Here is a 15,275-nt window from a genome sequence, read left to right as displayed (position 1 = left end):
GCTGTATTCACGATTGAAGCCAAAATAAAATCCACCTGGTCAAAACTCTTCCAAACGATCGGTGCGTAAAGATCAGGAGAGCCCTGCGTAAAAAGGAGTTTGCCCAAGATTCTCACAACCTAGAACACTCAACCATTTAAAACGTATGTTAATTTCTTATTTTTTTTCTGATCCCACTCCGTATCCAGGTGTGACACAGGTGCTTCACGTGAGGTTGCTGCCAAAAAACAAACAAACAAAAAAAGAAAAGGTGCGCTTGGCACGCCCTCGATGACCATGGCGCGCTTGTATGTAACTCAGGATTCACAAACCTGTTAAAAACGCCTGATCTGTCCTCATGAACAGGTGTACCCACAAACAGAAGGCGACATTATACAATCTCCAGCTCCTTATTAGATCAACTCTGGTGTGAAAGTGTGCAAACATAAGCATCAGTATTTTTTATTTGTTTATTTTAGGTATTTAAGCAGCTAACATCCCCCGATAAGTATTTGATATCAGCTCCAATTTAAACGAACAGAGCGCATGCCTATGACGAGAGAAGGGGAGAGAAGGGGAGAGAGAGCGGAGGGGTGTGAGGTGCAGCTGCTGGATCTCGCTGCTTCACGGTGACTTGAAGTCGCAGCTGCGGGAAATGGACGGAAGGAGAGCGGCTTTTAACGCGCACCGCAACGCGTCTGGCTGTCCGTGTGCGGATAGTCTGCGGCTGATATGAGCTCGGACTGCGAAAGTTACTACACCAAAGAAAACGTGTTCGTGGAGGGCTTCACGTGTCCGAAAGCGGACAGTGACACCACGGCACTTTTCTGCTGCGGGTTCAGCGACTTGAAGTACTGCTGCGATGACCCCAACAGCTTCTTCCCCTACGAGTATGGATACATGTGGTGGTTAAGGTAAGAGCAGGTGAACTGTTCTATCAGCACGTTAGTCCACAGTACGTGTCACAGGTGTTGCATGCGGAGGGTAGATGGTGTAAACTAATGATTGTGCAGTCTGCAGTGATCTGTTGTCTCATGACGCAAACTGCATCCAAACAAAGAAGCTTTTAATGCACTCATGTTTCTGTATTCACAACCAACCTGTTGATGTCATTTTGCAGCTTGTTCCTTCTTACTTTTCATCTCAGTAATTGGCTGTCTTAATGAGGAGCCTGAAGACTAATTAGTTGGAAGTTTAGATCCAGAAAATACAGATGACCTTTGAAGAGTGAGTAGCAGAGGAGTTCAGGAGGAATTTTGATGCTGCTTTACTCTTTATGAACAACAAACCTGCTGTGCCGCAAGAGAAAATATAGAAATTATGAAGGTGTGCCACAAATAAATAATGAGAATTCACTATTAAGCTCACACTGGAGTTCCACACCAGCAGGTAACATGCTGCAGGATGCATGGAGCCAACTTTTTTGAAGGCAAAATCAATAGAGATACACCACTTAATGAATGCAATTAAAAGCAGAAATATTGAATTTTTTCCCAACTTTTAAAGTATAAAACTATTTCTGTAGTGTTTATTCACACTTTCTGCTCTCAAAGGTCAGTGTGGGCACTCAGCCTGATCCAGTGTGACTGTTAGCTGAAGCAGTTCTGGCTGCAAGTGAGATTAGTTTGGGTTGATTTGTGTTTTGGCCCGAGGCCCCTCAGTGGGAGATCTTCTCTAAAGCCCTTCCTGCTGCCTCAGAACTCTTTCCCTCAAATTTACTAAATGAAAGTTCTCCAGGATTTGACATATCTGTCTGAGATGTCTTTTGCCACAAGAGCAACGTTAAATTGGCACTAGACACTGCAGTTAAAATGAACTTTATTCTGATCATACCATCTGTTCCATGTACCTGCATTGTATAAACATGAAGAGATTTAAATCACATCCCTGCCTTTGGGCAAATAAAACAGCAGGACAACAAACACTTGAGCAAGATCACGACGGCCCCACAGATGGCTGCCTCAGAGCTCCACAGGTAGGACTTTAGATTAAGATTTTACATTTATTATAGGGGTGGGACTTCAACGCGTTAATTATGATTAATTAATTACAACAAAAATAATGCATTAAAAAAATTTCTCACTATCCAGGACTGCTCCGGCGGTTCCTGTGCTCGCTACAACATTCTTTGAATTCAGGTGGTGCTGTAAGCTTGATGTGCTTCGGTGGTGAGCAAATTCTTTTTTGCACAAGTTGCACAAAACCCTGCTCTTGTCAAGGTTTACATCAGGCAGTTTTTTAAAAATGAAACTTGCTGTTCATCAGTCCAAGCAATGCACTCTGTGACGGCCACAGGCCTTGCCAGTGTGTTTTCCTGCCTCTGCTTTCCTTTTCCCAGTCTGGATGACCTGCCCCTCCCACTTCATTACAGGATTGGTTTCACCTGCTTGGTGCCTTTAAAAGCTGGGTGAATCCAAGATGGTTTTCTCTCTCTTTCTCCCTCCTGGAAGGCTGGAGCCTTTCAGGTCTCTCTGGGTTTGGTTTGGTTTGGCTTGGTTTGGTTTGGCTTGGTTTGGTTGTATTTGATTATGCTGAGTTTAGCCTGAGTTTGTAGACCTTATTATTAGTTTTCCTTTGTTGAATGTTTTCAATAAATTACTCATTTACTTTAAAAGCTGTTCCGTGTCGACCTCCTTTCTTTGTTATGCTCTTCAACGAGCTGGGCATAACGACTCTCATTGGATTCCTCCATGTTTGTTGTTGTTAGCGTAGCGCTGACGCGTCTTGTGCATCAGTGGACCATGAAATTGGGCGCTGACAAACTGCGATTAAATGCGTTAATTTTTTTTAACGCGTCATTTTATTTAGTATATTAGGGGTGGGACTTTAACGTGTTATTTTCACGTTAATTAATTTGTGAAAGTCCAACCCCTAATTTGTTACTTACTAATTCTGTTGCTGTCTTGTTGTTTTACTAACCCTTCGTGAGAACTGCGGGTTTCATGTAACCAAGACAAATTCCTTGTGTGTGCAAGCTCACTTGGCGATAAAGCTTTTGTGATTCTAGAGGTCAGAGACGCTGTTTTTGAACTTTGTGTAAACTGATTTTTTTTTCCAGTGAACAGAAAATGCATTTAAAGTCCAAAATCATGTCATAATGTTCAACAGTGCTACAAAAACCAGAGTACACTTAAGAGGCTGCATTGTACAAGTATTGATCTGTTTGGTCTGTTAAAGGTGCCCTGCGAATGTTTTGTGTCCCCCTTCTGGCAACGAGAGTAATTACACAAACACTGTCGATGCGTGTTATTGATGTGATCCTCGCCGTCAATTGCTTTCTTTTTTAGACTGCACGCCTTCCTCTGAAACATCACAAACTTTTACTTTAGCCTTCTGATTTTTTCCTCCACAGACTCCAACATACTCCCACTAACGCCTCCTTTCCACGCAGCACTGACAGCGTGTTGTAAAAACAAGGCAAAGTAACTAAAACACATCGTGCTACAACTTTGTTCACTGGAAAAATAAAACTCACTCCATTTTCATTTTCCGTGACTACCCTGCGAGAAAGCCTCTGATAAGAGCATCATTTACTCTGATTTAAGCAGAGATTTTTGACATTTTTTATTCAATCAGCGATCAAAGAGGAACTTTCATCTTCGTGCGTATGCAAGAGAACACGCTTGTTTTTAGTCTGACTTCAGCATCTCGTAATGCAACTCGCATAACGTGTTGCCGACTCATCTGTAGGAGTTTTGGTCTGGTGAAATTAGCTGGCTCTGGGCAGCACGTCTTTGGCCATTCTGCCTCATTATATGTCATTATATATAATAAGAACTCTGCTGAAACGTTGTGGTGCATCAGGGCTGGAGTGTTTTGCTGTTCTCAAGGCGCAGAGGAGGCATTTATACCATGAATACTGCGCTGACACAACACAATACAGTAAATATAGGATGTTTTAAACACCGCCTGTGATCCTTTGAGAGAGCAGCAATTATTACTGTGTAAACAGTCCCCAACGATGGAGAGATTATTTCTTTGAATATTCAGGCTTTCATGTTGTGATTTTACTTGAAGCGTGCTCTAATTATCTATATTGTATTCTCACAGACAGTAAACAGACTAATCATTCATACTTCATAGGCTGTGCATATAAAAATAGGCAGTTTAATGAGAAACACTGGCATCGTCATCTCTCAATGTTCCTTCACTCGCTCTTTCCAACAGCTAGAAGTGAGTTCCATGCAAAGGAGTAAATATTACCTCCACAGAATGACTAGGGCTGATATCTGCAATGATTGATTTCAAATTATCATTTTTATGAGTTTTATAATGAGTGGGATCCTGTGGGACTTTTGTTTGAGCGTCCTCAGCTTTTAAAGCTCACTGCTCTGATATGCCGGACTTATCAAGACTCGGTTCAATCCTTTGCTCTGTCAGTTTATTAGTCTGCATTTGCAGAGTAATAAATTGAATTAAATTACCTCCAAGTCTTTTGTATTTGTTTTTTTTTTTTTTTTAAATTAGTTAATTTTGTGGAACAGTTGTTTTCTGAGGCCAGGGGAAAAATTCTGTTCCCAATTTCTGAAATCCATTCTGTTACCAGTTATTTACATCCCAGTAAATATTAGCTCACAAATGTACCTCACGTGCCTTAAGTGATACTTAATTAAGTGTACCTTTTCGGTTTCCATAGGGGAACGTGCAAAGATCAGCTCATCTTTGTGAAGTAGAAATGACAGCTTGATTATATACGAACAGCGCTGAGCCACTGTTTGTGAAGGTCCAAACCACAGGCTGTACATAAAGAGGTTTATACCGAAGGGATCAATAAAGTTTTATTCTATTCTATTCTATTCTATTTTATTCTAAAGGTCACCGCTCAAACTATACAAACCTGAAGACGGAATATCTCAAGTGTAGGTCTTGTCAATGTTCTTTACAACCCGAGTCGAATCACTCCCAGTCCTCCATATGTTGATGTGTCCTTGGGCAAGACATTCAACCCGAAGCTGCGTCTTGAATGAAAGCCTTGTTGCCGTTGGTGTATTAATGTGTGTGAATAGGTGAATGAGAAACACATTGTGAAGGGCTTTTGAGTACCACTAAGGTATGTAAGTGCAGATCATTCACATTTAGGTGTCCAAATGTGAGCAAACACTTCTTGAACATCACATAACCAAGCTGCTGCCGTCTCTAACTGTCGTGACTAAAGCCAACATATATCAAGTAGATTGTTTTGCTCTCAACTTGCTCACATTCATTTACTAATTCACCCTCTAAAAGCCAGAGAGCCGAGCATTTTCTGTTTTTGTTTGTTTCTCTTTTGCTCTTGTCACATTTTTATTCTCCGTGGGCTCATTTTTCATGGAAATATAAACTCCTGAAACTCCATGGAAACAAAAAGGTCATCTGTGCAGTATAACCCAGTCACAGTGCCATAGAGTCAAACTGTCATCAACATGTGCACCGTTTTTCCAAGTGATCCCAGGTGTTGCCAAAAACTGTATTAATGTTTCAATTGGTTTCATAATTGTCTCCTCTCTAATCTGTATAAACAGTCTGCAGTTCAGCTGAAAGTCCCTACATTATTGTCGCCTGATTGTTGGTCACAGCAGAGTCAGTCATGGTTCCTCAGATGTGCCCAGGAATGCAGATTTTTTTTTGTTTTTGACAATATCTGGTCAGTTGCAACCTCAATTTTAATTTTTTTATTTTTGGCAAATTTGAAACAAGATGTAGAATAAAGCGATTAGTTCAAGGACCGTAAAAGTCAGACAATTCTTTCTGTTGTTACTGTTTTAAAAAAGGTTGAGTTACCTATAAAAACTAAAAGTTAGTGAAAAAAACTGTGGACGTCTTTCAGGTCCCTTACAATATCAGTTAGTACTGCCTACTGCAGGACAACTCTGTACGAAACAGACAATAGTTTGGTAAAGTGACGGTCCTTCTGTGGTCTACGTACAGTTCCTGAACAGGAACTCTTTTTATAGCATCAAAAAAACAATCAGCACAAAACTTTAATGAGAAATGGACATAAATTAAAAAAAAAAAAACAGAAACATGAGAAGATATTTTTGATATGACTTGAACCATTATTGGTAAAAAGGTATTTGAGGCGTGATTTTTGAGTTTAGCTCATGTCCCTAACATGTCAAGGACAGATTTCTGACTTTTAATGCAACCAGCCACCAGGAGGCGATCACAATGTTTTGGTGTCTGGGGCGCCGTCATGTCGGCCATCTTTGGATGCAGTCGAAGCAGTTAGCAAACAGTAATCAATAAACAATTTGTAAAGTTTGCTTAAAGTTATTAGTAGTTCCCTAAATTTAATTGATAGATTGTTTTTTTTTTCAGTTAAATGTAAAGAATGAACAGTTTGAATGGCTAAAAGTAAAGGGTGAACAGATAAAATTGATTTAAAAAAAAAAATGCAAGTTAGCTAAAAGTGATATAGAACACTAATAAATTGTATGAATAACTAATGCTATCTAGATATTGCAATATCTGTAGAAGTTGTAAATCAATTTATTGTAAAACAATGACTCATGATGGGCCTGCAGCTTGACAAAAGACATTTTCTAGTCACCATCTTTTTCTCATGTACTCGTGTAGATGCTGCTTGTACTTCGACAAGTAAATATCGAATATGCCAGTTTTGCTATTTTTGAGAATCTAATAAGCTAGTTTTCGTTCACCACTACCGGTGTATCACAGAAGGTAGAATTGCACAGTGAGTCTCAGAGGTCCTGAATGGGATTCATGAAGAAAATGAGAAAAGAAACATGAATAAAAAGAAGAGCAGGCCACAGATCATGACTGGAAGCAGGCAGCACAATGAGCAGCTCGAGAATAGGAAAAATGGATTTCTAAAAAGACAACAGGGAAGCGGATTCATAAAAAGAACGATGTGACGTTTCCGTCCATCAGTGTGACATTATGAAGCATCATGTTAGTTCAGGCAGAGATTTCCACCAAACCTAACTGTAAAGCCACAGCAAAGAAGCCTTAAAGAGCCTGTATTCTACTATGATTTTGGTTCTTTTTTTTCCCTTCAGAGCTGCTTTTGTTTTGTTTTTTTTGTTTTAAATTTTTTTTTTTGGCCTTTCGTGCTTTTCTTAGACAGAATAGTGAAGGGAGAGACAGGAACGTGGGGGGGAAGAATGGAGGAAGGACATGCAGCAAAGTGTCATGAGCTGGATTTGAACTCACTACCACTGCGTCGGGGACTTTAGCCCCTGTGTATGGGATGCCAGCTCAACCAGGTGAACTATCGCGGCCCCCCCAGAGCTGCTTTTTTGTGCATTTCTAATATCTTTAGACTAAGAAGCCCACATCAATGTATGTTATTCTCTCCTGTAGAAAACACTGCTTTTTAAACACCTCGTTTGAAGTCCAGGCTTTTCTTCTGCGACTTAATGACATCACCATGTAACACATTTGCATAACCCCTGCCTACATTGTCAAAGAAAGCATGAACATCTGCTGCACAGTCCTCCATTATTTCATCTCTAAAGTTACCTTTTTTGGTTCTTAAAAGTTTTATTGGCTTTTTTTTGTTGGTTTTATTAAAAGTGTGCTGATTTTCTAGATCTTCTGTGCTGTCGGGTTAACAACGTGGGTGAAGCATTTTAGAATTTTGTGGCTTCACTGCAGCAACATCAATATTTGAAGCCACGTCTTCTGTCTTGGGTGCAGCTCTGTGCTCTATTTGAATTAGTTTTATTGTGAATTCTTTCTGTGTCTCTGTTCCCTGTTCTCTAGTCTTGGAGCTTTTGTGGGTCTCTCTGTAGCAGCTGTGGTTCTCCTCGCCTTCATCATCACTCTGTGCGTCCTCTGCTATCTGTTCATCACCACCAAACCCAGAGGTCTGGACAATGGGCTGCCTCTCCGAGCACCAGGTACAAACCACAGCTCTGCCTCTGTGCTGACACGTCTATAAAAATCAGTTCTTTAGGTTTTAGGTCCTCTGACATTAAATAACGGTGGAACCAAAGACGTTAGAGGACTTTACTCTGGACTTAAAGAGCTTGTTATTGCTAATAACACAATCCTCAGTTGGTTTATGGTTTTCTTTTTTATGCTTTTGTTCATTCTGACTATAGATGAACTACCAAATGTGCAGAAAGCAACTACATCTACTACATTAACTACATTTGGCTGGATGTATTCATAAGCAAGATTTCACTGTCAAAACCTAATTATATTGTTTGAATTTGTTGCTTGTCTGACAAAAAACTGCTTAAACAGAGAAGCAAGAAATCGTACATTTTACTCTTCACCCACAGAAAGTGTGGCTGTATTTCTTTCCAATTCTTCTAGAAATTTAATAGCAACATTGTGCACTGAAATATACTGATCTGATCATTACAACCACCTGCCTGAAGTTGTGTACATCCCCTCTGTGCTGCAAAACAGCTCCGACACAAGCTTTAAAGTCTGGACCTCTGAAAGCATCTGGACGTTCACAGCAGATCCTTTAAATCTTGGGAGTGGCTCCATTGATCGGGACTGTTTGGCTGAACTGTGGATTTTGTTTACACGGAGCAGAGAAAGGAGAAGAATAAAACAATTTTGAGAGATCTAGAGAAAAATAAAACCTATTTAGTCAATAAAATAAACAGTTAAAATGATAGTAAACAGAGGAACAAGTTGTCAGTAAGCTGTTGGAGGATGCCTTCAGTTTGGTGAAACATATTTCTCGAGTTAATGTGCAGAGTAGTCTGAAAATGTTGTATGTGTTAATTGCTTTTTTTATACTCTTTATTGCAAGATATATACTTGAAGAAACTTTTTATTTTTTTTAGAGTTGCACTTAAATAGATTTTTAGAATAGGTGCAATAACTCAATGTCACTGACTCATTGTTAAGAGACTGTTTTTTACTCTAATGCTTCTGCTTAGACAAAAGGCAGATTTAAACATGTTTTTCAGTTCTATCTCTGTCCTGGTGATGGAGACTCAGACACTTCCTGGAATCCTCCCAGGTGCCTCTGATCCATCAAGGCCAAGGTTGCTCAGTTTGCCTTCACAGTTCTGCAGCTGTTACAGGCTGAATTTGGGGATTTTATTCCAGATGGAAACATCCTAGCCTATATTTTAATTCAAGTGGTATTAAAAGAAAATGCAGACAGGTTACATTTTAAATAACAGACGAGGCCTGGTCCTGGTATAGGAACCCCCTTGGTGGAAAGGATTATGTAATGTCTGGAAGAACGTTTTCTACCCTGGACCATCTGCTGTGGGAGCAGAGAATTTCGTAGGCTACTGTGAAATGAATTATCAACCTACTGCCTTATGCGTTTTAAAAAAGCTCATTGTTCTGGTTTTATCCGCTTAAAACTTCACTCTCACTGCTGTCATCAGCATCATTTCCTGCAGCAGCTGTTTTCAGAAAGAAAAGTGTAAAAAAAAAACAAAAAAACAGACTTTTCACTTCCAGCACCAATAAACACAGTTCACTGCTAATATTTCTGTCAGGAGGTGATAAAAACCATGTGTGAATATTAAACTTTCTTTTATCACGTGACCAGAACTACATGTCTCTTTAACTGTAAGCACCAGCAAACAGTTAAGTACTAAAGAGCCACATGTTTCTGTCAAAGTGGTGGAGACCAAAACTGAGCTAAAAGTAGAGTAAATATCAGACTTTATTTGTAATCAAGTGGACAGAAATTTTCAAATTTCATACTAATTTTATTCAGCACAACAGTTTTATAATAAATGTGTTAATGCACTTCTAAGTTATTGTCCTGCCCCTCATTCATATTATAAATTATCTTGTTATTTCCTGGTTTTGATGTGTTCAGTTTTGTTCTACAGGGAGAAAGTTGCCTTTATTTTTTAACTACGTGACCATGTGTGCATGATAGCAGCCCCATTTGTTTGGAGAGTTTGATCAAATTTGAATGCTGCTGTCCTGAAACACAAGTGAGGGCAACACAGCGGCTTTTGGAACTCAAGTTTTGAAGAGAGTATGAAGATTTTTTTTGTGTTTGTAATTTGGCTTCCTTGTAGAGGATTTTATTTTTAATCCTGCAGGTGGAAGAACGTACAAAGTGTGTGAGCACTGACTCATGCCATGCATATATGCATCGCGCTGCTGTTTTCCTAATTAAACTTCTGCTCAGGACTCTTTGGATGCGTCTGTCTCATCCTGCTGTTGGATTTGTTCCACCTGTTGGACCAAAACTCTGCTGTTAGCTTTATTGGTTGTTTGGGACATTGTGTAAATCCCAACTTTCATTTGGCTGAAGGTCTAATCAGGCAGAGGAAATGACCAACATTTAAATTCCAACTGTATTACAGGTGCTGTTCTGTCCCCTCGTGTTACACAGGAGACATTTCAGTTTCTTTATTTTAGCTTTCCCTCTCACATGATTCAGACAGAGTTCTTCTGTAATCAATACAGCTGTCGACACGATCAAATAAATACAAACATCCATGAATCTGGTGAAAAAATCGACAAAGAAAGAGGCTTAAGAAGTTCCCAAGACTCATCAGATTTTAACGTTTTCTTCAGTAGCCCAGTGTTCCAGTGATAGTGGTCTGTACATCCATTTGACGAGCAGCACTTGCTAATAAGTCATACAGCTACTTTTATTGGCTCAAATGGAGGCTAAAAATATGGCTCTAAAAGACTAGCTGACATTCCCACAAACCCTCTAAACACCAAAGTGGGTTTAAAAGAAACTTCATGTGCTTCTAAGCTTAAATTTGTTATTTCATCAAAAATCACTTTACTCTAAAAGTCTCATTTCAAAAATTGCCAATAATAAACCATATGCAGCAGATCCTAGGTGTAACAAAGAAACTGTGAGTGGCTCAACAGTCATAAATCCTAACTTCAGGCCATGTTGGCACACAGCAAATAGGAAGAAATGAAATGAAAACTGTAAGTAGTAAATGCACTCACAGGGTAGAGCTCTGCTGAGGGCTTTATTTGTATTTGATGTCATGTTTGCTCTCAGACAGGACTTTCTGTTCTTGTTATGTTCCGTCACGCTGGAAAAGCAATTTTTGATTTTTCACACAGCAGCTGGATTTGATACTGAGTTGGTCAAATGCAGGAAGAGGATGAGGTGGTCAGATGTCACAGGTGATATTACCAAAAATATGCTCACCCCATCCACACGGCTGCAAAGGTTGCATAGGGTCCATGTGATGTGAGTTTAGTCTTCTATCCACGTCCACGAGAGTCCGCACAGACATCTGCATGCAAATTTGTGATTTTTTTTCTGTCTGTGCAGAAAGCACACAACTGTGCAGGAAAACGAATGAGGCTCAGAACAAAAGCTACTTTAGAGAAGAAACTGTGTGAGGAGACTCTATCATCCACATCGTAAGAATTCATCATTTATAGAGTTGCAATTGAAGTAGACACTGCAGGACTTTGGAGGCACTTTGATCTGTACGTGTTTTCAATCAGTGCTGTCCATGCAAAGTGGAAAGCCCTAAATTTTCCATAAGTCCTGCAAACTGGTCCAATTTATAAGTCTGGAACTGGCAACATCCTGTAAAACACTTAAAAGAAAAGAAAGATAAACATCCATGTGAGCCTACGATGTTTTTATGTGCTTATTGTGAGACAACATACTGGAGCAATGCATACTCTACAGTAGTTATATTGTAGTATGAAGGGAATGCCACCATCTGCATTCAAGGTCCACGTTGCTCGGCACAGAGGAGAAAGGAAACCATGAATTAGTCTTTATAACCTTCTTGGTGTTATCACAACTAGCATGTAACAGAACAGACTCAGAGGCTCAGGCACAGACAGAGACAAGCGTTGTACTAATATCATAGATATTTACAACATTTACATTTAACACAGGGCTGCAAGGTGGCTCAGTGGTTAGCACTGTTGCCTCGCAGCAAGAAGGTCGCTGGTTCGCGTCCCGGTGGGGGCACCAGAATCTTTCTGCGTGGAGTTTGCATGTTCTCCTCTCCTTTAGAATCACCAATTAACCTCAACATGTTTTTGGACCTTGTGGGAGGAAGCCGGAGAACCCGGAGAGAACCCACGCTGCACAGGGAGAACATGCAAACTCCACACAGAAAGATTCCGGTGTCCCCACCGAGACGCGAACCGGCAACCTTTTTGCTGCGAGGCAACAGTGCTACCAACTGCGCCACCTTGCAGCCCGAGCACAAACTAAATGAACTAAATGCTTTTTCAACGCGGTTTTTCAATTTCAACGCAGGTTTTAGCTTTCCAAAGGTTTAGCTATCAGAATTGTTGGCTGAATAGGTTAAATAAATATGTAGCTTGGATCATTTTCTTCAAGATGTCCTTTGGCATTATGGACCATAATCCATTTAATGTTTGATAGACAAACCAGCAATAACAACGATTGTTAAACAGTCAAACAGGTGATGGTGGCTCTGAACAAGAAAGGGAAGGAATGCAGGAACTAGCTGGGATCGAATTAGAGGTGCACCGTTGAATGTTGTGTGACTGTGAAGAAGATTAGAGCACAATACATTATTCATATGATATTTTTTTTCAAGGCATCGTTGCATTACAATGAATAGAGTCAGTGGTAAGTGTGCTGAGAAGCAGCCAGTAACTTAGAGTCTTTGCTTTCTGTGCACACAATCATCAGGAGAAACTCTGTGCAGAATTAGTTTCATATTAAACTTCAGCCCGACACAAACAATACAAATCAACCCACTGTGTGTTTGCATGATTTGTTTATCGACAAACATGCTGTGTCGGTTTTAATTTGTTGAATCAAACTGAAGCGCCTTGACAGATAATTCCCAAACTGGTTTTTGTTGCCAGTGGTTTATGCCTTGTTAGTCCTGGGCTTTTTGAGAAATGTCAGCTGCAAAAACCACCAAAAACCTGCCAGTAATAAGCTCTGCAGCTATCACACCGAACTGAACAACCCTTGGGCTCCTTCAATAAAGGACACTTGGGAGATTTTCAAAGCATAATAGTCTCTTTGTCCCCTTCACCAGACCACAGTGACATCTGAGAAAACTGAAACTGGTACGTATTCCTGTTAAATTCTAAATAAGTGAATGAAAAACAGCCTTTTTAACAGTGAGTCAGCAGCACTCGTGAAACAGAAATGAATCTCATCCATTAGTACCAGTGCCAGGCTGTCTGTCACACACACTGCATCACAACCTTTTCAAAATAGCATCAGATTATGTTTTAATGACAGATACTCTCTGAATCCGGTCCAGGGTGGAAAGGGTTAACTGTTTTCTTTCTGTAAGCTTTCTGTTTGTTGGTGTTTTGTCAGTCAGCCCTCTTCACATGTTTCTGGGTGACTGTTCTGTCTTCCAGGTTCTTCGTCCAGTCCGCAGGAACCAGGACCGAGCCACAGCGGCGCCCCCACTGGTCCTCAAGGCCTCAGGAAACACTTCCTGAGGGGCAAGCTGGACTGTGACAACCAGCCTCCGGACCCCGACCGCCTTTTCCAGCGCTGTTTCATGGCCACCGTCACGTCGATCAACGTCGAGGGTCCTACATAGACTGAGCGACTGTCCTTTTGACCAGCTACTGTTGATTCGTCTGTGTCGTCACCACTGCACTGTAGTTTTCTTTATCCTGAAAGCCCAGGTTGAGCTGACCTTTGACCTCCAAGTGATCAAATATAGTTGATGGTTGGAATGCAAAAAAAAAAAAAAACATTCAAGTCGTTTCAAACTGTAGCAGAAGATGCAAATGTGATTTTTACCTGCTTAACAGTCTGTGTTTATCCGCTTTAGTTGAACGCGTCATAAATTATTTGTGTGTTTAAATGATGTATGTATAGCAGAACAAAACAACACAGAAGTGCTTTTTGCTTCTTATAATTACCAGTGAGAACAAAACTCTGATCAAAACTTACTATTACGTCGCTGTCCGTGGCATCAGCAACAACCAAACGGCATTACAGAAAGCTTCAAGCCAAAAACAACCACATCTAGCAGGCACAGCTATGGGCTGTGGTTGTGTTAAATATTTGTACGGTGGTAAATCTGCAGGTGAGGGAGCATATTTGCTGACACATGTTGAATGCAGATAATTTGAAATACATAGCTTTAATCAGATAATGAGCTGCGTTGTTAAAAAATATAATAGTTCCTGATTGTTTAGAAACTTCTCCAAAGGCCAGAGGCTGTTGTTAATGCATTTCATGTTTCCTAAATGTGGACAGGATGTGCTGAAGCTGAGAGGCCAAGTTGTTTTGACAAACAAACGCTAAGTAAAACCTCTAAAGGTCCGAAGGCCACTGAGTTTACTCACAGGTTGGATTTATTGGTGCCTATTCTTCTCATTTAACCTCCAGCCTCTGCTTATACAGAACAGACAAACCTGGTACAGAGAGGAGGTGAACTGTGGGTTCAAACTGAAATAACACTGACTTAATGTGTCTCGCTGCTACTCTGTTATTATCGGGTACCAGCAACTTTACTCATGAACATCAGTTTACTTATATGTCAAGCTGCTTTTACACTTAAAGCTGCACTGGCTGTATGTTGCAGATATCTGTAAATCAGCTCTGATTTCAGATCTGCAAATCATCATTCTTGTACAACAAATGACATCGCTGTTACAACTTGTTTCTCGTTTCACACGTCTACAATTTAGCTGCAGATGTCCACAGTGTGTAAATGTGATATCTGTAGCTGAGTTGTGGATATAACTAATTCCAGTGTCAGAAAGCCACAGTTTAATTCTAAATAGTCAGAAATTTATTTCAAGATACAGTTGTCCTCAAATGTATTCAGACCCTTCCATTAAAGAAAAGGCAAAATTCACAACAGTCACTCAAATAACTAGAAACTGAAAAAAGTAATAATAAATAAAAGTTTTCTAACTTATAACAAATGAAATAAGACATGCTTTTGAATTGTGGTTGAAAATGATAATAAAAATAATAAATACATTTTAAAAAACTGTTCCAGACAAATTAGCACACTTTACTGATTAGTAGTGGGCCAGAATCCAAATACCTGTCAACAGGTGCAGAAGTCTGATTGAGAGTTACAGAAAACACTTGATTGCAGTGATTGACTCAAAGAGTTGTTCAACAAAATGTTTGTTTACAGGTCCCATCATGCTTGTTTGCTTGTTGTTGTTTTTAATATTTCTGTTGAACCACAATTCAATAGCAATGTCGTGATTTTCATTACATTTTTATGTATTATTACTTTTGTCAGGGCTGCAAGGTGGCTTGGTGGTTAGCACTGTTGCCTCACAGCTAGAAGGTCGCCGGTTCACGTCCCGGTCGGGGCACTGTGATCTGTCTGTGTGAAGTTTGCATGTTCTCCCCGTGCAGCGTGGGTTCTCTCCGGGTTCTCCGGCTTCCTCCCACAGTCCAAAGACATGTTGAGGTTAATTGGTGATTCTAAATTGTC

At 40.1% G+C, this 15,275-nt stretch overlaps 1 protein-coding gene across 1 annotated transcript; it reads left to right on the top strand.

Moving 5' to 3' along the window:
- Positions 1-711: 711 nt before the first annotated feature.
- On the top strand, positions 712-13,403 carry LOC103368430 (membrane protein FAM159A). Its single transcript, XM_008296814.1, has 3 exons — positions 712-893; positions 7,684-7,820; positions 13,216-13,403. The coding sequence occupies exons 1-3, from the start codon at positions 712-714 to the stop codon at positions 13,401-13,403; spliced, it is 507 nt and encodes a 168-aa protein (XP_008295036.1).
- The last annotated feature ends 1,872 nt before the right edge of the window (positions 13,404-15,275 follow it).

The sequence above is a fragment of the Stegastes partitus genome, unplaced genomic scaffold (assembly GCF_000690725.1).
Source record: "Stegastes partitus isolate 25-593 unplaced genomic scaffold, Stegastes_partitus-1.0.2 Scaffold25, whole genome shotgun sequence".
NCBI lineage: Eukaryota > Metazoa > Chordata > Actinopteri > Pomacentridae > Stegastes > Stegastes partitus.
Note: the sequence above shows the minus strand (reverse complement) of the source record. Positions and strands in the feature narration are given on the sequence as shown.

What these genes read in the sequence shown, in the direction of transcription:
- LOC103368430 (XM_008296814.1), top strand. Translation starts at nt 712, where the DNA reads ATGAGCTCGGACTGCGAAAGTTACTACACCAAAGAAAACGTGTTCGTG. An exon ending in GGATACATGTGGTGGTTAAG is followed by an intron (nt 894 to 7,683) that starts GTAAGAGCAGGT and finishes CCTGTTCTCTAG; the next exon opens with TCTTGGAGCTTTTGTGGGTC. An exon ending in GCTGCCTCTCCGAGCACCAG is followed by an intron (nt 7,821 to 13,215) that starts GTACAAACCACA and finishes TCTGTCTTCCAG; the next exon opens with GTTCTTCGTCCAGTCCGCAG.